We start from the raw sequence: 22079 nt of genomic DNA, 5'->3' as shown, positions 1-22079 counted from the left end.
AAACAGCTGAAATTTCACTGGCCACCCTTGTAGCCAGCACAATCCTGTTTTTTTTAGCTTGGTAACCAAAGGAAACATTTACCACTTGTTGATATCACTATATTATTTATTATTATTTGCAACTTACTTTTATTATTGTCCTTTTAATCTATGTCTTTTAAGATGTTTTAATTGTTGTGTCCTTGCATGTTGTTTTTGTTCAGTAAAGCAGTTTCCAATAAAAATTAAATTGGGTTCAATATCATCGTCAAATAAAAATAGCTGTTTTCTGATTTATTGACAGAAGGTGACAACAAATGTTCCAGATGTATTTGTTTATTAGAGCCAACATCAAATACCATGTGGCTAACCAGTGTATGAAATTTGGGTGGACACAGGACTGGGGTAGTGGAGCTTGATGGTTTGGTGGGTAACCCTCTTTTGACCTTAAAACAGATCTGTACCTTGGACTGTAGGTTCCAGCAGCTGCAAGAACAGCTGCGCTTGTGTTTATTGGTTGTTCAGTGGTCTTTCAGTGTGTTTACTCTGCAACATAAACCATGTGTGAAGTTTTTGTTTCCTCTACAAGATAAAGGAATTTTTCTCTTTCAAACAACAAATAGCTTCTTTTCAAAGTTAATATTGTCTATGGTATTCTGTAAAATCTGAAAACAGTTTTGTTTGTGGCATGCGAACGAGCTCGCTGCTATTTAAAGGTTTCCAGACACCCAAGAATCCCTGTATGATCCTGCTGGACACAACTGGTAAAATCTATTGATTGACCACCCCACACTAACTTCGGTCTTAACTTGGGCACCCCAATAAACATTTCCTGGATACGCCACTGCATGCACAGCCAATCCTCTTCTTTTTTATGTTTCACGCTAATTTTAAAACAGAATCTAGACACAATTTGTCATTATGGCAAAGTTAATGATGTATGATCTTTTGCTAATTAACAGTACAATAATAAAATATTCCATTTATAGAAGTATTTAAGCTTTTAACTTAATATTTTTGTACTTCTGTATTTTGGCTTCTGTATTTAAGTATCTTTGGAATGAACTCACAGATTCTTACCTTTACTTTGGATGTTATTCTCATTCTTTTGAGCAGAAATGTTAAAGCTCAACTAGGCTGGAACTGAAGCATTTAAAGTCTCTTCAAAGATACTTAGATGGGTTCAGGTTCAGACTTGGATTGGGTCACACCAGGACTTTCACAAGGCCACAATTGTGTTTTCTTGGCAGTGTGCTCCATGTTGTTGTCATATAGAGACGTAAACCTTTGCCGCGAGCAATCTGGGAAAGGTTTCACTCAGGTTTACTTTATACTTGTCTGTATTAATCTTTTCATCCATCCTGATTAGTCTCTTTTTTCCCAAACCCAAACAAACATTCATAAATCATGACTCTGCCATCACCATGTGGTGTTGGGATGGTATTAATAAAGTGATGCTCAGTACCTGGTTTCTTCCACACACCATCGGGAATTGAGGCCGATCAGTTTTTCTTTTTAATCAGATGTGAGGATTTTGTTTCTTGGGATCTGAGAGTCATTTATGTGTCTTTTGGCAAATTTCCAGCAGGCTGTCATGTGCTTATAGTGAGGAAGGACTTTAGTCTGCATAAAGACCTGGTTAGTGGTGTGCTGCATTAATAATTGTCCATCAGGGTGATTCTTCCATTGCTACAAAAATGTTCCTTTTGGACCCATCTGACCAAAATTCTTCATACCTGATTATTTGGTTTTAGCAGGCTAATCTGACTTAAACTTATTCCATTCCTTTCAAACTCACTTGCTATAAAATACACTTTAAACTTTCTTGTGTGCATCCTCAAATTTGTGTCTTAACACAGTCCTGTCTTACAGTTTTCTTTTAACTTCATGGCTTGATTTTTACTTTGATATCCAAAGTCAATTTTGGCATTTACATAGGCAGGTGTGTACCTTCCTATTTATGTCCATCAGATACACTTCAATCAAAACTGAGAAAAATGTATAATGCAAAAATGTCTCCGTTACAAGAACTCTATAGAAGTCTAGAAAGTTGAGGATATGTGTTCCAGTAAGAAAGTTAACAATAAAACGGTTCTACATGCTACTTGTATGGTTACATTTAGAAACAGTCTGCATTGACAAACTTACCAAATGCTACAATAGTACTGACAGATTGAGACATACAATATCATACTGTATTAAGCAAATATTATAAATTGGTATAGAAATATGCCAATAAATACAGATTAGCAAATCCTTCGAGGTAGAACTTGTTTACCTTGGGGCCTGTCTCTGTGATTCACTGTAAAGTTTTCCAGCACTGACTCTTGTATTTGGAGAAATGTGGTATAGCCATGAAGCAGAAAGCAATGTGTGCTAAATGGTCCATAAGCATGACTTGGCCTGGCCCTGTAAACCCCTCCGGACCCCATATGGGGAATGAGTATGTGCTACATGCATGGACGCATGGCCTAGCTCTCAGCAGGAAGGCTCCCCACCGGATAACATCCCATAAAACACTGAGACAAATATGTAAACACATTCACATGAGGATATTACACATAGGACTACTTGTGGTAAAAGAGAAAGAAAAACAATAAAAAAAAAAAGCAAAGCTATATACATGTTGTTAACATTTGTGGGATTTTGTTTTTCTTCCTACACAATTTCAAGTTTGAAAAAAAAAATAAAATTGTAGGATTATCTCCCAACTATACAGGAACATGTTACACACAAATAAATGGCAATTAAATTTTGCCAGTCACAACAGCAATGAGCCCTTGTGTCAACACATCCAACCAGGAACAAGCTACTACAGACACCACGTTGTACTCCCTGATCCCAACTATGAATTACTGAGTGGAGGGGAATATAATTGCATGCCTAAATGCTTCAGAAACGGACATCCAGTTCTGCTGAGCTGGTGCTTTTTGTGTGGCCTCATTGTTGAGACGTGCAGTCATGCAGTTCTTTGAGTCCCAGTCAGCAATCGTATTGGGTTAGAGGTGGTTGAGAAGAGTAAAAGAGGGGAGAATGTTGTCTTGGGGCCAAGTATTTTAGTGTAAAATAAAACATTTTGTGCCTGTCCACCATGCCTGGCTGGAGAACTGTGGCTAATGCCAGAGTGGAGTAAAACCACCAAAATCAGAGACTCTTCCTTCTTTCTGCTCTGTCCAATGATTCAACATTCTTGTTGACAGCCAACTAATCAGCTGTCTTCAAGGGCCTGCAGAGTCTTTGATAGTACAACAAAAACTACACAAATTCAAGAGTGCACACATTGTATACTCGTGCACAAACATGCACAGTTGCCACTGTCAGTTATGCTTTCTGGTTGATGTGCTTAGTGTGGCCAAAGTGGACAAACAAAAGGCTCCTCTATGGGGCTGCAGCGTAATGAGAGGCAGTTTGATTGTAAATACATTGCCCTGCAGCGTTTTCCATTTCACTGCAGGACAAAAGAGACAAGCCATCAAATTCAGGTCATCTGGGGCTTTCACGTAGGTTGTACAACTGTGACATTCTGAGATAATTCAGTCAAAGGACTTACAGGTGCTGGATGGTGTTGAAAGATGAGATTTGTTTTGTACAACTTTATTTAAAAAATTGTAGTTGTTTTCTTGTATATCAAACAACATTTTCAAACCCAAATTTTCACAAATGAATTAGTCAAGAGCCCATGGAATCATCTTTCCAGGCACTGGGTATAACTTGAGAGTACTTTTTACCTCCACCTAGGTGGAGGTCGTGTATTTGGTGGTTTGTCTGTCAGTCTGTCTCTTGGATCACCGCCTAATTCCATGTTTTTATTTTTAAGGATTCTTTATATTGAGGAGGAAGGGATAATTTGGCCATTAGAGCTTCTAACTAAAAGATAATGCCCACGATCATTGGCAAAAAAAAAAACAAAAAAAAAAGAAAAAAAGAAAAAGATTACAATTGCTTGGTGCTTGGTGGAGGTCTACGCTCTCTGGTTGCTTCTAGTTCAACATGTTTGATAATGATATACATCTACATGTTTCTGAATGAGAACTTTTAACAGCTGGCATTATGCTCGATGGTGTTAGGTTTAGGCACAAATACTATTAGATTATTGTAGCTTTACAACATATTATTATTATTTATTTTTTGTTAAAATACACCTTTTGGCAGCAATAGTCATATTTTTGGAGCAAACAAGGTTCTATTCTCTCTTCTGTGTTACCAGTGTGATGCAACACTCACAGAAAACATTTGACTACTACCTCATGGTTTAACTATCAGACATTGAGGGACTTCTTCTTTACTTGACAACTTTACTTTACATGTGGATTGTATATATACTCATTTGATATTTTGGAGGTCCTCCTACTTTTCCTGTGGTGTCTGTGATGTACCTGCCACCTGACTGTCCTGTATTTGGGCTGTGTTTATCTTGTCATGCACTGAAACATTGTGTATTTCAACATAAGGTCCTATGTTTGTTGTGTTTCAGTCTCTTATTTTTTTTTATCATTGATTTTTTTCAGTGGAGGAAGTTTACTCTTGGTATAACACTTTGTCAAATATCAGAAAGTCACATGTCAACAAGTCAGGATATAAATGATGCTATAAACTTACTTTACACATTTATTATACAACCCCAATTCTAAAACAGTTGGAATGCTGTATTTAATGTAAATAAAAAGAGGCAAAAACTTATATGTAATTTCCCTTAGAACATTAACAACATATATAAACTTAGAAATGTCACAACTTCATGGAAAATATTTGCTCATTTTGAATTTGATGGCAGCAACAGATCTTAAAGAAGTTGAAACAAGAAACAAATAGCTGGAAAATTAACTGACAAATGCAAAACAACTGGAGCTGTGGTTGAAAACTATTTAGTTTAATTAGCAACAGGTTAGTAACATGACTGGGCATAAAAGGAACATGTCAGAAGGGCAGAGCCTCTGAGGTTTTAAAATGAGCAGGGATTTACCAATCTGCAAGAAAATGCCTCGGAAAAATTGTGAAACAATTTAAAAAAAAATGTGCTTTAATGTAAAATGCAAATACTTGGAAGTTTCACCTATCTACATTAAATTATATCATCAAAAGATTCAGATTATCAGGAGGAATCTGACTGTGGTAATGAAGGCCTACGACTATTGCGCTGCTAGAATCCTGCATAAGACCAAGAATGGGACATTTCTCTCCAAAAACTCCAGCAACTGGTCTCATCAATTCCCAGACATTTACAGACAGCTGTTAAAAGAAGAGCTGATACACAACATCACCATGTTGCTACTTTCCCCCCCTTTTTCATTGAGCTGCTACCATCAAACTCAAAAAGAGTTAATATTTCCCATCAAATGGTTAAAGTTCTCAGTTCCAACATTTTGTGTTCTACTGGTAATAAAATATGGGTTGTCGATCATTGCATTTGCAATGCTTTAATTTGCAATTTGCACAGCATCCGACCTTTTTTTTTTTTTTTATGAGTAAAACAATTTAGGTATTCAAAAGAAAATGAAAAGAACATTCACCATGACCCAAAAACAATGCTTACATAAAAAAGGAAAAATATTTCAAACTATAAGAAACATTAAAGTTCTAAAAATTCCATATAATTTTCTTTCTAACTTGATTCATAATCATCACCTATAAATGTTTTAATGTACTGTAGTAAAGTGGCAAACCACGAGGCAATGAAAACGTGGCCAAAACACATTTATGCCATTTTAACTATATGGGATGTGTTAATTTCTAGACATATTGTCATATTAATCCAAGTGTTACATTTTTCTTTGGGTTAACACTGACAGTACACACCATGAATAAATACAGAAGAAAATTTTGGTGAATGCATGGGCAAGAGGGAGAAGACTAATGAAAAAAAAAAGAAAAGAAAAGCCTGAATAATCAAGGCATTTTCCATCTTAGCAATCAGTGCTTATGAAGCTGAAACTGTCAGTTTTGGCAGCCTTGTTACTGCTTTTGGCCTGCTGCAGATCCTCTGAGTCATGAAAGAAAAGAGTGTTTCCAAAGGTCTCGAGAGAAAGACAAGACTTCCATTCAGGTCCTCTTCCTTTAACCACTAATTATAAACACCATCCATGTTTTATTCAAAAGCAAATTTTAATTTAGCCAGACTAATTTAAGTAGACTGAAAACTATAGCTGCAGGAAACAGCTTAAGCTGAGAATTTTTTTTCTTTCAAAGTTAAAACAAGTAGATTTCAGAAGACTGATGGGAAACCTTTACATATGTTGTACAGATAGTATAGATTAGTTGTATGTTTTTAATATTCTTTGAAGATTTTCCAAGTTGTGAAAAAAAATCCCTTGCACTACGTTGTAGATAACTAAACTGACCAGAACCTTGAAGTACATATAAGTCACATTAGTGAAATGAGAGATCTACAGCTTTTCCAAGTGACCTTTCTGGAACCCCTAAACATGATTTATAATTTATAAGAGTATGATAAATAGAAAAACTAGAACTCACTCCTTATCAAAGCTGTTCAATCAACAAAACAAAGAAAACAAAATTAAAAACTTGAGGATGGAAATCATTTTAATGCAATATAGTCCCATAAATTCATGTAAGACATTGAAGACGGTTTTCTACTTTGTTGTCAGTGAATCTTTCTAGTGCTCTACACAAGAACAAAAGGAGGAAAGCTCTTCTAAAGTTTGAAATCGAACACTTATTTTCACAAATGAAAACCAAAGCTCATCATGGCCCACTTGACACAGTCACTCAGCAAAGTCATCAAGTCATCTGTGAAAATGTCTGTTTCTGAAAACTTCTTATCTGTAGCCAGTGATCTATTTATCCCAACTTTCTCTGCTTCAGTGGTAATGTATTATTGTGAATGAGGCCAGAAAAGGCTCTTGTGGTTCAGTGAGAGAACAAGTGTGTGAGAGATCTAGTGCAATATGTAAACTGTTTGACATCAGTGTTTGGACTTTCTTTATGAGAACATCTGCAGCAGCTGCCCTATAAATTCCCAGTGTTGAGAAAGCAGGAACAAAAAGTTCCATTTTTGTAAGGCAGTGTACCATGGCGAGACGTGGACCTAGCTGTGCCTCATCTGTAGCGCCATGGACAGAGTTTAGGGAAAGTCAAATCAGGGATGGAGAACAGATACAATGTTGCTGTGTGTTTACAAGTCTGGCCAGCATGGAAAAACTCAAAGTGAACATATCGAATGCCATTATATCAACCATATTTGTTATGGTTTTATTCCACATGCGAAGTTTTAGGTCAGACTTGTGTGTGGCATTCTGTTGAGCGGTATTGACTGACTTCATGATGGTGTCATTTTCTGAATACGTATATCTTCACTGTTAGTGCTCTGGCAGCATCTTCACTGTAGAGCTTTACATCACCCTGACACATGAATGTGAAGATGTCATGGGTGAATGCAGGCACTTGTTTTTGAAACAATGTGGGTATCCTTTTATGTTAAAATTGTCTTATCTTCAGAGAAGTTAGGTTAGTACATACCAAATAATGTCCTTTTACTTTCACAAAATTGTATGAAATGTCTGATCAGTCCTATTCATTGTGTTGTACAGTACAAAACCCCCAGAAATACTTATCTATTACCAGCAAGAAGAAGAACGAAGTCTGAAAATAAATCCAGCTCTACTAGTTATGATCAGAACTTAACTAATTCAGCAAAAACATTAAAACCTGGGACAGAACTGAGACTCTCCAAGTCTCCAAGCTGATCAGAACAGCTTGCTGAAATCTTTTGTGCACCCTCAATGACTGTTATTTCATTAGCTGTCAAGATCATTGCTGATTCATTAATTAAAAAAATGATCTACTTAACAAAGATGGAACAATGTCATCACAGGCATTTTAAAAGATTTTAAAAGTTTCTGTCTACTAAATATTTGTTGTTTGAACATTGATAAACCCTTTCCATTTGTTCTATGCAAAATGTTGTTTATAGGTTTTGAGTGCAAAAAGCCTTAATCTATAAAAGAATCAGTATGTAATGTTGTCGGATAAATGTGTTTAATAACTAATATATTTAGATCTCATATAGATATAATTTATATGCATTATTTTTGTTCTGCATAGTTGATATTTATATAGCTTTTTTCCACAGGGTGCCATGGTTTTTCATTGTGTAGATTTTTTTTAAAAAAGACTTACCTTTTATCGAACTTATATATCTTTTAACTTAACTGTTAGCTATAAATTGAGTATAAATAAATAAATAAATGAATGAATAAATAAATAAATAAATATGTATATATCCTAATACACTAGTATAGGTAACAAAAAAAGAATTTTATTGTATATAAAAAATACCCCTACTATGCTTATGACAATAAAAATGAAATGAAATTAAATTAAAATAAATGAAATGAAATGAAATGAAACGAAATGAAATGAAATTATCTGTGGTAAATAGGATATTTTTCTGACAGATTCGGTAAAAGCAAAAAGTACCTTAAAAGTGAGGATTAAGGTAAAGAAATATTTTGAATTTATAAGTATAACACTTGAATAAATGACCTTTGTTACATTTCAGCATTTACCTGAAGTATCTTTGTAATCATTAAATTTAAGGGGTACTAGAGTGCAGTGTTGTCAGTTTAGGTGCTGCGCAGCACTTTCGACACAGTCTTCCATAGGGACATTCAACAAAGAAGAAAAAATAAAGCCAAATAAAGGCTCAGATGATTAATAAAAACAAAAAAGTAAAGTTCAATGTGTGTGTAAAACTTTTTAGAAATATTTTAAATTGGTAGTATATGTCGAAAGTGAGGTACCGGTTGCCACGATACATAAATATTCAGGTATCTGCGGTGGAGTTTCTTACTCTCTGTCTTTGGCGTTTCTCAAGCCAGATTAGACTGAAATTGGGAACAAACTATAATCGACTGTGTTTGGGGGACATGGCTTTCTGTTTCAATTTAAATCCAGCGTTTTCCTTCTTTTTTTGTAAGTCTTTGCGAAGCTAAGCTACACACGCTAGCAAACAAGCTACTGCGTTTCCTCAGTCAGGACAGCTGAAGACTACTGATGCATCCTGATGGCTTCAACCTCTGCTGCTGAAAAAGGTTTATACGGCATGATTATTCTGCACCAACCAAACTCTCGTTTTCCGTGATTCAAATCGTAATCGTAACACTATTTAAAAAGACTTTGCAGCTTGCCAATGTTTGGTTTTCTTGGATTTATCTACATCTTTTACCTTTAGCTATCAGTGCTTTGCAGAGTTTGTAAGTAGATTTACATATTAATGAATGACGAGAGAATGATACTTAGTGAGTAACCCTTTCTTTAAAATGCATATTCTTTGTATTTTATGTAAATTGTTGTGTTCATTTCTTCATTTATGTTTAATTTTAAACCTCAGGTCTACATTGTACATTAACCCAGTGTAAATATATTTCACAGTAGTGTGGCATGAAGGTGACTGCTGTCAAGCTCCAAACTCAAAAGATGGCATCCTGAGGGAAGCCATTATCCAGAGACTGACCTCCTCCACTCATCATAATGACACAGCATGGGTGGTATTCACCAAAGATGCAGAAGAGGAGGAACAAGAAGAGGAAGCCATACCTGTCTTTAAACTCTTGAGACCAGGCTTGAACCATTTTACCCAGGAGAAACCTTTATTTCCTGGCAGCATCACTGACCCTAGTCTCTGCATCCCCTTTGATCTGAATGATGAAGACAAAGTCCCTTATACCATCAACCGATACCTGAGGGATTACCAGAGGGAAGGTATCAGGTTCATTTACAAGAACTACATCCAATCTACCGGCTGTATTCTGGGAGATGACATGGGCCTTGGAAAAACTGTACAGGTACAGAAGACATGAGCTACAAAACCTCTTCAAAAAAGTTTTTAATGTGAGCATTTGTTCTCTACGTGGCTCTGTAGCTTTCATTGTCTCTACCTTTTTGTCATAGGTCATTGGCTTTCTTGCTGCTGTGTTACACAAAACAGGCACGTGGGAGGACATAGAGAAAAACAGACCTCAGTTTCTACAGAGTCAGATACCCTCTAACAAGCAAAATAACACCAACAATGTGTGTATTGAAATAAACAACCAGACTAGATTTTTTTTCCCATTTAATGCCTGATACATTCAGTTATGTGGAGCAGATGCAATTATTGTTTTGTCATCTACACAATTTAAGGTTTTATATGATGTTTTGTAGGTGTTCCTTATTGTGGCCCCACTTTCGGTGCTTTATAACTGGAAAGACGAACTGGACACGTGGGGTTACTTCCGGTGTGTGGTAGTCCACGGGCTAAAGAAAGAAGAGGAGCTGGTTCGTGTCAAGAAAGGGCGCACTGAGATCGCTCTGACCACCTATGAGACTCTTCGCCTCTATCTAGATCAATTTAATGAGTAAGAATAGAAGATACAGCAGAACATACTGTATCTTGTTAAGAAGATGTTTTCTGTCTCTGCTAATGCTAAGTACCTTTGCTTTCCCTGCAGGATAGACTGGTCTGCTGTGGTTGTTGATGAGGCCCATAAGATAAAAAATCCAAACTCTCAGATCACACAGGCTATGAAGGAGTTGAGATGTAAGGTTAGATAACTTTTGTGTTTGTGCTGCTGTTTCGCAATACTCTTACAAGTGTTCGACTGTTTAAAATATATGGAGTAATACCATAGTACCAGTGAGTTTTGCATTCAGGCCAAGCTTCTAATGTCTCCATTTTTCTTTCTATCAGATCAGAATTGGTCTCACTGGCACCATCTTACAAAACAACCTTGAAGAACTATGGTGTGTCATGGATTGGTGGGTTAACTGCTTATTACAAACATATTTCAGCTCATTCCTGCATTGCAAGTGGTTCTGTTGCACATGGTGCCATTATATAAATATTTTTATTCTATTAAGGGTCATTCCAAGTTGTCTGGGCAGCTTAGGTCATTTCAAGAACAAGTTCTCAGATCCCATTGAACAAGGGCAGAGACACAGTGCAACCAAACGTGCCCTGGCCACTGGGAGGAATACTGTCAGAGCCTTGGTTAGGAAGATTTCCCCTTGGTTTTTTAGAAGAACTAAAGCACTCATCAAAGAACAACTGCCAAAGAAGAATGACAGGGTAAAAGGTTCTCTGACTTGATGGTTGTACTGCACCTCTCATCTGAAAACTCCCAGTTCACCATCTATGGTGTGTTATAATGTAAAGAAAAATTATTGTCATGCCTTACAGTGTTCTCCAAAACACCCATGTCCTAGGTGGTGTACTGCACGCTGACAGCCTTTCAGCAGAGTGTGTATCAGGCAGTGCTGGACACAGAGGATGTGACGTTGCTGCTGAGATCTTCAGAGAAATGCGATTGTCAAAGTGGGCGCACTCGCAGAGGTTGCTGCTATAAGGTTTGTTCTCTGTTGCCATTATTGCCTAACTATGCCTGAAAATCTGCTGAGTGAAATTAGATTGTATAGCTTGGCTCCTTTATGCGCATCCATTTAAATTTATTCTTTTGCAGGCAAACTCAGAAGGTGTTCAAATGATGAAGCTATACTTAAGTTACTTGGCCATATTGAGGAAGGTTGCAAACCATGCAGCACTGCTTCAGTCTACACCAGGCACCAGCAAGAAACAGGTAAAAATAATCTTCTCTATCAGTTCTGGTTTTCTTATTGATTATAGTAGATATCTTCTGCTCAGAATCTCTAGTTCTGCTTTTCTTTTGTATTTTACTCATTGAAAAGAATTCATTTATTTCTTTTAGGAGAAGTATGTGAGTTCCATTTGTGCAACAGTCTTTCAGAAGTTTCCGGACTTTGTGCAGCGGTGTAAAAATGAAGCTTTTGAAGCCCTTTCAGACCCCATGTACAGTGGAAAAATGAAGGTACATAAGTAAAGTAATAATTGTTATACACTCTGTTGTGTCAGTGCTAGTTAATTAACATGATTGTATTTGTCTTTAAGGTTTTGCAGAAGCTGCTCAAATACTATCTGCAAAAGAAAAATAAAGTCCTCATCTTTTCTTTGTCAACCAAGGTGAGAGTTATGATTGCATGAGTACTTTGTGTGTGAGTGTCAGAGCAGGATGAATTGCTAGATGTGATTTCTTTTCATTAAATAATAGTGTAATGCTTACAGCCTGAAAAAGAATTTGTGATTGTGTCAAAATTAATTCAGGTGTTTGTTGGATTTAGACTTTTACACTCAGCTGAATTGATCCAGTCTTTAAACAAAGCAGTTTGCTTGAAAGCAGCCTCTGAAATACCACTGCTTTGAGAGCAGAAGTGGTTTACAGAGAAAATAGTAGCAAGAGACATTTTTTTACATACTGTGTGTTTATAGGTAAGCCTTTATAATTTTAAAACAGCAATTGGAGTATTAAAGATAATTAGACTCTGCAGAGTCTAATGGTTACTGTCACCTGATACTGTGTGATAATATTTGAGGTTGCCGCAAGGTCATATTTTCATGGCCTTTGTTTTGCTTTTTTAGGAAATCTATTTTAAATGTGCACGGGTTAGTATTACCCCTATAGTTTATGTATAAATATACAGTTTGAATGGTGAATATTATCTAGGGGATATATTTTTGTTGATGTAGTGATTATTTTTTATCTCAAAATATCTCTTTGCCTTTTTCTCTGAATCTTTTTTTATTAATTGCTTAATGTGTCTCTAACTTGTCAGCTGTTAGATGTGCTGGAGAGCTACTGCATGGCAGAGGGACTGGACTTCAGCAGGTTGGATGGATCCACCAAGTCTAAAGACAGAGTCCAGATTGTCAAAAATTTCAACAGCTCTTCTCATATAAACCTCTGCCTGGTGTCCACCATGTTAGTTGGAAATAACAAAATGCAATTTTCTAAGTGTTAATTTATTTTAAACATACTGAAAATCTTGACAATTGATATGAATAAATCTTCTAGGGCAGGTGGTCTCGGCCTCAACTTTGTAGGTGCTAATGTGGTGGTGCTGTTTGATCCTACCTGGAATCCAGCCAATGATCTTCAGGCTATTGACAGGTCAGTAGTGGGTCAGATTAGTTGAACAAATCTGTTCAACTTATACAATAATATTCTGTAATTTGTAATACTTGGAAATAGAGACAATAATGTTTTAAATCATTGGTACAAATTATTTCCATCAACATGATACATGTTTGCGTGTTTCTGTCTTTCCAGAGCGTATCGAATCGGCCAGCGCAGGGACGTTACTGTTCTTAGGCTGATCTCACTGGGAACTGTAGAGGAGGTTATCTACCTCAGACAAGTTTACAAACAGGTACCAGACATTTATGAAAAATAATTATTAATTTGATTTCAACAAAGCAACCTTAACTTGAACATGGCATCAAACCACTCCAGACCAGAACCCCCCCCCCCCCCCCCCCCCCCGAAATAGTCAGGACACTGCATGAAATGTAAATAGCAAATACTTGCTCAATCATTTTCACCCTATATTAAATAAAAGAACAGAAGATAGTGATAGAACCTCACTCTTTTGCATTTTTTACGTGTTTATTACGAGTTTAATGCCAGTATCCTATTTTAAAAGATAAACAGTAAAAGAGTAGAGAAGTTGCATAATGCTAGGAAAACAAAAGAAAAAACATGCATACGCACACACACTAATGATGGAACATCCAAGCAACTAATCAAGTTAATTGGCAACAGGTCAGCCACATAATTAGGTGTAAAAAGACCATCCCATAGAGGCTGAGTCTTTTGAAAGTAAAATTTGAGAGCACTGCACCGCTGTGTGAAAGACTGTGGTGATTAAGGAATAATAGATCTCTCAGACAGAACATGATTTGAGCTGTGATCCCTGCAGGGTTTCCTATATTCCAATTTCAAGCTAGGATCAGAAAGATTTGCCTTTCTGAACTACAGCATATGCTCTCTTTTGTTCATCCTCATCTACAGTGTTATTAAAAAAGAAAGGAAAGCATCACAGGGGTAAAGAAGCCTCTGAAGAAATGTCTCCAATATTTCCAGACAACACTGCTGGCATCAAATTTAAAGTGGGCATATCTTTTTCAATAACAGACTTCAAACATTTTTATTTTACCTTTATAGAGCTCAGATGAATTGAAATTATTGCCCTCTGCTCTACATAAATTTTACATGATATCTCAACATTGTACTTGATGAATGTCCAGCATATCTGCTATGTTCAAGCACCAGCTGTAAGATCTTTAATGTTTTCAGTAATGCATAATTTTATAATTTACTGATGAATTAATGGTAAAATTTCACAACTGACACCAGATCATTTTATTTCACCAGCAATTGCAGTGCTCTGTTGTTGGCAAGGAGAGTGCCCGGCGCTATTTTGAAGCAGTGCAGGGGCATGATGTCCATAAAGGGGAACTATTTGGGATCAAAAACCTCTTCAGGCTGCAGACCCAAGGAACATGTCTTACCCTCCGGATTCTAGAGGTTAAATAACAAACACATCTTCACTCATTTGATTGGTGTTGTGCTTTGTACAAGATCTCAGGAACATAAGTGTTAATATTAATGAATATCCTTGTTATGACGTGTATTCTGGTTTTGGAAATTCTCAGGATATGTTTTTTTCATTGATGGCAAAATCCCAATTTGCTTATTCCCTTTTTACTCCCAAAGTCTTAATCATAACCAGGATGCTTATATCTGTATGAACACACTCAGTGTTAAGCCCAGTAAAAGTAGAGTGTGAAACCTGAAGCCATTGTTGACAATTCTTAAAACACTGAGATAATGTTGGACAACGATGAGTTGATGATGTTGCTTTGATGAATGTGGGTCTCATTCTGTTAGCGAGAAGGACATATAGAAGCCGGCGTGATGACAACGAGAACACACAGATGTGATGAGAAAGAGGAGACGAAAGGAGATGGCGTGAGTAGCTCTGTTCTCAGATGCCCAGAACTTGGGGCGTTTGTCATTCCCATCATTTCCCATCTCCTTTCCCATGAGGCCCACTCAGCCTCTTATTCCCACGTGAAAGAGGGGATACCCCAAACAGAGACTTTTCTATCAGTCAAACCAAACTATTGAGTATTTAATCAGCCCACCACTCACATCCTATTAGTGTGAAAATAAAAAGGCTTTTACAGCCATCTTCTAAATTCACATTACCTAAGTGGTCAATGTTTAAAAAGCAAAAGATGAGGTTCAGCAGAGTCTAGAATGGAGTACCACTTGACTCTTGGCTCACAGAAAATATTTTACACTCAATTCTTTGTGTTATGGTGACAATGAAGGATGAGGTTCTTTTTGTCTCACTTCCTCTCTGATCCTGTTGGAAACAGCTGGATATAATTACTTGTCTGACCTAATAGAAGGAGCAGACCACACTGAAGCCTGTCTTCTACTTTCCAGCTATTTATTTACACAATGATGCCCCTTATCATCCTTTTCCCAGCCAGGCCCTCACTATGAAGCATACTCTCTTTTTTACAGCCCTGCTGCCCCACTGAGATCATTCAGATTTTTCAAAAAGACAGAATACACTGTGCCTTAACATGCACTGAGAGAGTGTTGATAGTTATAAGCACGCACACACAAAAGGGCTGCAAAAAAGCAAAAAAAAAAAAAAGTCATGTATTTAGCAAATTTAGTGAGATTATTTCCTCTGTTGGTGGCCAATCAAATGACCATTCACATAACTCTGGGTATTGTGGCCCCTTTGTTTTCTTTCTATTACATCATGGTAAATGGCTTATGCTGCATGGATGTTTATGATTTATTGTTGGAAAACATCTGCTTTATATTCCTCATTGAAATGTCATATGGGCTCACCCACTTAAAGATGGCATAAAAAAGGAAGCCCCCTGGTGCATTTTTGTAGCTAAGCCTTTCATGCAGCATATATGCATTTTTCTTTTTTTTTTTTTGCATTTTGTTCTTGCATGCCATTTTTACTTCTGTCAGACTCCTTATGCTTTTCTTTAGCGGTTTATTTCTACTGTTTTATTTAAGGAACCTGGAGATTCACTTACAGCTGGATCAGTACCAAATAATGAGGTAGCCAAGAGGACCAGAGATGCAGCAAAGATCCCCAGAGGTGTGCTAGACTTCAGCAGTGGGAGTGAAATGGACGAAGAGGTGCAGGGCCTCAAAAGAAAGATCTCAAATCTAATTGCTGATGATGGCAACAGGAGTGGGAAAGCTTCCACAAGTCCTGATCAAATGAGTCTTCTCCAGCATGGTTTCTCCAGACTCCTTGAATGGGTCCAAGAAAAACCAGAGTTAGGCGTTGAGAACAGTAGTTCAGGTGCTGAAGAAAGTCCCTTTGAGAAGGATGCTGAGGATCAAACTTGTATCTGTGTGACCACTTCTGCAGGAAATGATGCCGTCTGTCTCCCCAAATGTAGAACAGAAACCTTGGACATATCCATAGGTTCAGACAGAAAACATGGAGATAATGGAGACAAGATTTCTGTGTTAAAAGAGGGTGACTGTCCTGTAGGAAGGGGACAGGGTCTTAAACGAAGGAAAGATCAGCAAAGTGCTGTAGATGGGGAGAGTGATGAAAAGTCTTCACCAGAAATAAAGAAAGCTCATAACCTCAAAACTGCAGTTCCAAAAGTGCAACGCTTTGAAGATTACTCATATGAATCTGAGGATTTAGATTTGGAGGCAAAGACGTGCTTGAAGGGAGATGTTTTAGAGAGGGGAAAGCCACATCACAACAAAAAGAGGCAAACTTTGAGTGTAAGGAACCAGGCAAGGTTCAGATACACTGAAGACATAGAAATCTTCACATCTTCAGAAGATGAACACACGACTCCCACAACCAGCACAAGAAGGAGACGAGCAGGACCGTCAAAACCTGTTTTATTTACAACTCTGAAAAGTCAGACATCCTCAGCATCCAAAGAAAAGAATGGAACCATCGACCTTGTGCTGGGTTAGATCCAAAATTTTAATACTGGAAGAGTTTTTATTGGCTAAATCCCAACATTATTCCAACATTAATTATAAAATCTGTTAATTTTTAGGAGACGTACAAGAGGTGGCGTATACACACTCCAACCAGCGTGTGGTGGGTGGAAGCAAAGCAGAGGAGCTGATTAGTAGAGCTGCTGTACGGGATGTGTTTGAGCGTCAAATGTTCTCACAGCTTCCAGCCAATAACCTACTGGGCACCCAGGAGGTACGTTTAACAGCAATAGTGTGCTTCAGCAGATCTTCAAACATACATTATCACTGATATTGTGTTTGCTATGGGTTCAGTCCTCCACTGGGTTGATGGCTGGTTAGCGGACGAATTCCCCCAAAATTAATTATAGATTTTGATCATGATTTATAGGTTTTGAGAGATTTGGCCATCCCAAAAAAGTTAACTGAACATGTAGCCTCATATTAGTGCAATAAAACAAAGCTGGTAACTGATATTGGACACTCGTATGTTCACAAAATTATTATTGAAGATGTAACTGCAGGCTGTTGAACATTAGTAGGTTAGTAATGTTGAAATAGTTGCCATATAAATTTACATTTTTCTGTCCACTGTCCTGCCTGTACATCTCAGTCAACAGTGTTGACGTATGGAAGGAAACTGAACAACTTCATGGTTTTACTGTGAGTAATTTGTTGTCATTAAAGACATCAGCCTCCGCTTTCAAACATGGCAGGGCAAAGTGGCAGACTCCTATGTATAAAAAATGGCTGGTACTAGGTTGTCAAAAACACAGTTATATTTTATGCACAATTTTATGTAAATGAAAACAGTTGTACATTTTTATTGCATTTGTGTGAATATATTCTCCTTACTGGGGAAACATTTGAATAGTATCAGTAACTGCAAGATTTAGCTCATGATGTAGAACTGTTGTACACAAGTTTCTCCTTCATTTTGTTTAGGAATCAAAGTGAAGAAGGAGTGTTCTACAGTGAACTGGTGACTGTCTCTATTAATCTTGCTTTTGTTTGATTTTACAGAGCCTGCCAGCAAGCCCACCAGACAGTCATCCTTCCACTGCTGTTATCCAGCTGCAGAGGCCCAACATGGATCATCCAGTCATCTTCACCAAAAAGAGCATACACCATAGAGGACACACCACTGTTATTATTGGAGAAACCCCCAAAGCCATATGCAGGTATTAAAAAAAGCAGTTGCAGTCATGATAAAATAAAAAAATGCAGAAAGGATCAAATAAAAAAGAGTAGGTGTTTCCTAGCCTTTTCTTAAAGGAATGGGCTTGAAATTACATATGAAATTATTTACCAACAGGTTTTAATAAAAAGAGAAAAAAAGTTAACAGACGCAAAGGTGGTTGTGGGGTGGGCTGTAGATGATTTGATAAGGCAAGCTGCAATAACAGTAGAGAAAAGTATGAATAAAAATAAAGCGGGAAAACGAAGGAACGGCAAAAAGTGGGACTGTAGAAGTAGATTAAAAGTGAGGGAAGGAGAGAAGGGAAGGATTTCATGCAGTGTCTGGGAAATAAGCTAAAACCCACCAAGCACATGGTGTTGAGTGCCCCCATCTGGGCTCTGATAATTGTTGGTGTGTGCGTGCACGCCTGTGTTTTCATTGAGAGACCACCTCTGAATTTTCCCTTCCACCTATTTCCCAGCATCATGCCAAAGATTACCCAGTTATGATCAGGCCAAACAGTGCAGGAGTTTTCCCCTTCACAACCACAGCCCTCCTGGGACTAACCAAAAATGATCGCCTTAGGACTTCCAAAACCCACACTGATGTCTGTACACATACATACACACACCTCCTAACTAGCATTTACATGCACTCACTCACATGCATAGTATTTACACACAGCTCTGTCCTGCTGCATCGCCCCTGCCCCTTACCCTCCTAAACCCTCATATACAGACACACAGACACCTTTATGGCTCCAGTCTTGTTCCCTAAGGGGGAAGGCTGTATCTCTGCCCAGAGGCTCACCAGGGAGTGAAAGTACACACTAGTTATATTGATATCGCCTCAATTAACCTAGCTGTTTAATGATTTAAATCCACGTTCACGTCAGGTTTTACTGCCCTTACTTTTATTTATTGTTTTTCCAGTAATAAGCCACAAATGGTAATAATGCCAACATAATGCTGCTGTAACACCAGTGACTTTAAAGTATTTCTGTCCTTGAGTCTGGTTAGACCAGCATTTTAATGAGTGCCCAGGAGCTCAGGAAAAACACCTCATACTGCATTGCAGCCTGGATATGAGTCTGAATATGTGGAGAGCTATTCATCTTAGGTTGGGCTTGACAGACCTGCAGAATATCTGCATAATAGTATATGTCTTGCGGCTTTTTCCAAGATGTAGCTTTATATCTAATTGAATGTATGTTATAGTATGCTTTTGCTTACTTTGCATTTGTGTTATTAGGGGATTTAATTGATAAAAATATAATTTTGCCCATTGATCTTTGTTTTCACCCTCATTATTTCTTTTATATCTTTTTTTGTGTAGGCAGCAACTGGAGGAAATGGCAGAAAAATTTAAATTTTCCTCAGTTCATCAATTTGCTGCTGAGATTTTGAGAAGGAACTCAACTCAGAGACTTGCTTGGCTGCAGCAGTACTACACCTCAATGAATAACCCTGACCTGGCTGATACAGTCACAGACAATTTCTCAGAGCCTGTTTCAGCACAAATCCCCACCTCTTCAACTACAACCTCTTCACCATCCACAAAAACAACTGCCAAAAAATCCCCCACAGAGAACAATCGTCGACAAAAGAATTCTTTGAGAGCCAAGAAAACATCTAAATACATTCAGACGAATCCAGATCCCAGAGCTAAACCTGAAACTCCACAAAATAATGTTTCTGCGCTACAAATTATATCTAGCATCCCACAAAATGATGCTCTTGAACCTCCCAAAAGGCAAAAGATATCCCAAAAAAATGTACTCGATCCTGTCTGTGATGTTCCAGGCTCAGAGTCAGGGGAGCAGGAGGAGACAGTCTGCAGAGCCAGAGGACACAAGAGGACAAAGAGGGGTAGTGTTTCTGGTTCTGGAGGTTACAGTACTGGTGGTGGTCTTGGCGTGGATCGGGCCGGCAGCAGTGGTCTGGGATCTAGGGAGGCTGCTGCTTTCCTGAACCACACAGACAGAGATACCCCTTCTTCTTCTGACCTCAGCCATTGCAGCTCCCTCATCTTATCCAAACCCACAGCGCAAGGACGGGAGCAAGAGACAAATTCAACAGTGAGAAAGAGTGAAGGTCAGAGACTGTATTCTCAGACGCCTTCTACCTCCAGCGATCACTCCTTCCTCACAGATTATATAGGAGATACTTCCATTCTTGACGATCTACTTAAACCAAAGCCCAAGACTGCACAACAAAGGAGCACTCCCAAAATCGCCCCCATATCATCCGTGCCTTTAAACACAAATCTTGTCACACCTCTGTCTTCAAAGGTAACAATAGATCCAGATTCAAGCTCACACAGACAAACGCCACACCATGGTAATACACAAGTGCAAGCATCAAAGGGGGCTTGCAAAGACATTTGGGACATCCTGAATGAGGGCAATGAGGAGAGTATCAACAGATTAACAGATCCAAAAGAGGTGCAGAGAGTTTGCATCAACACCAAGGTTGCAGCTAGAAGTTTGCCTGCACAGAGGGAGAGCAAGAGTCTGTGGAAAACTAATGAGAAGTTCCTGTGGAGGAAATGATACAGGCCAGGCCTTTTAGATGAGTTTTGTTTGTCTTTTAATTTGACAGTATTTAATGCAAATGTGATTTCCCAAAATTTTAGTACCCTGTTTTAAATATTTAAAATTATATATTAGTTGTACTGTTTGAGAACTGCCTTTTTTTTTTATTTGAAATTCTGAATCGGTATTTTAAAATTTACTACCACCCCTGTTTATTCGTGTTTTGTTATTAATTGAGTTATGTGGTTTTGGCCTTTTTGTTTTGCAAGATTGTCCCAGAACTACCAGGCTGTATTAGAAGAGGTTGCACATCTGTATAATTTTTTTTTTTTTTTTTTTTTTTTTTACTAAAACAGCAGCCGGCTCCCTTGAGATTCAAAAGAGAGTATTTCCTTCCTCGACTGTAAGTCTGTTTTCTCAATAGGATTTTAGCCAGTTGAAAATAGCCAAAGTTATTTACTGTCAAATGTCAACAGTGAGGCTTTCTCAGACTCTGACCAAGCAGTGGATTGTGGAAGTGATGCAGGACATCTTACAACAACACTCAAGCTGACCAAGGTGCTTAACATCATGAAAACAAATGAATACGAAAACACATGAAAACAAAGAAAGTATCACAAAAATTGGTAAGAGCACCACTTGTGTAAAGATTGTTTCCCTTTCATTTTTTTTTACAAGCCCTTTATAATCAGTTTACACTTTTTCCACTCACTATAACACTTTTGATTTTCTGGTCAACTCCAGAGTTCAAGAGTAGTTTGCAAGGTGAATTGCATCTGTCCATATATATATATATATATATATATATATATATATAAATGTATTGAAGGTCAGAATGGTCCTTGGTATTTCTCTGTGGTTAATCCTCATTCTAAATTAAATTAATAAATACGTATATAGAATTTTATAAAAGAAACTGAATGGTCCAATTATCACCTTGATCTCTTCTCAAAAATAGTAAACAGTTTGGTTATAATTATAAAGGAAACTAAATGGAAATTAGAAAACTTAATTACTTGATTTGACCTTAATTATCTGATAGTAAATGGGAACTCTGTGTTTTGAGAAATAAGAACTCATGTACCTTTATAATGTTTATATGTTAATGTTAATGAGTCCCCTACCATCACCCTCCCAACCCAAACTCATTAATTTATTAAAAAGTATAGAATTAGAAAATATTTAAATTTACGTGTATTTTGTGTCATTTTAGGAAAAGTAATCAAATTTCAGACAAAAAGGTTGATGTTTAGGGTAGTTTTACTGCTGTCAAATGTCTAAACAGGTCCAGTTTTTACCTGAACAATATTTAAGGGTTAAACTCTTTAATAGCTCTTATGTCTCAATCGCTTTGCACCACTTACTGCCTCCAACTCCCATGGAGAGAGTACATATCGTGTAAATGGTGTACTTCCCTTTGCAGTCTTCTGCACTGTAATCTGAGTCTTTGACTCTGTTCAGTTGTGCCTTAAGGCTCCTCAACGTAAAGGCTGCCATGCCATTAATGAAATAATAATAAGCAGTTATAGACCTTGTGTAGGCA

At 37.5% G+C, this 22079-nt stretch overlaps 1 protein-coding gene across 3 annotated transcripts; it reads left to right on the top strand.

Annotated features, from left to right (window-relative positions):
• The first annotated feature begins 8741 nt into the window (after window positions 1–8741).
• On the top strand, window positions 8742–21108 carry ercc6l2 (excision repair cross-complementation group 6-like 2). 3 transcript variants are annotated; one of them, XM_041999875.1, is made up of 20 exons: window positions 8742–9029; window positions 9373–9782; window positions 9889–10008; window positions 10141–10334; window positions 10428–10521; window positions 10667–10734; window positions 10837–11044; window positions 11182–11322; window positions 11436–11552; window positions 11682–11801; window positions 11882–11953; window positions 12604–12749; window positions 12843–12938; window positions 13098–13197; window positions 14202–14354; window positions 14718–14798; window positions 15882–16812; window positions 16904–17058; window positions 17847–18004; window positions 19339–21108. In XM_041999875.1, the coding sequence occupies exons 1-20, from the start codon at window positions 9002–9004 to the stop codon at window positions 20552–20554; spliced, it is 4608 nt and encodes a 1535-aa protein (XP_041855809.1). In that variant the 5' UTR covers window positions 8742–9001; the 3' UTR covers window positions 20555–21108. The 3 variants fall into 3 exon arrangements, with proteins under 3 accessions (XP_041855809.1, XP_041855808.1, XP_041855810.1); XM_041999874.1 differs by having other exon boundaries at window positions 9370–9782; XM_041999876.1 differs by lacking the exon at window positions 8742–9029 and adding an exon at window positions 9186–9236 and having other exon boundaries at window positions 9370–9782.
• Window positions 21109–22079: the final 971 nt, after the last annotated feature.

This window comes from Melanotaenia boesemani, chromosome 11 (genome assembly GCF_017639745.1).
Source record: "Melanotaenia boesemani isolate fMelBoe1 chromosome 11, fMelBoe1.pri, whole genome shotgun sequence".
In the NCBI taxonomy this organism is placed as follows: domain Eukaryota; kingdom Metazoa; phylum Chordata; class Actinopteri; order Atheriniformes; family Melanotaeniidae; genus Melanotaenia; species Melanotaenia boesemani.
The sequence above is the reverse complement of the archived record's forward strand: the minus strand, read 5'-3'. Positions and strand labels throughout refer to the sequence as shown.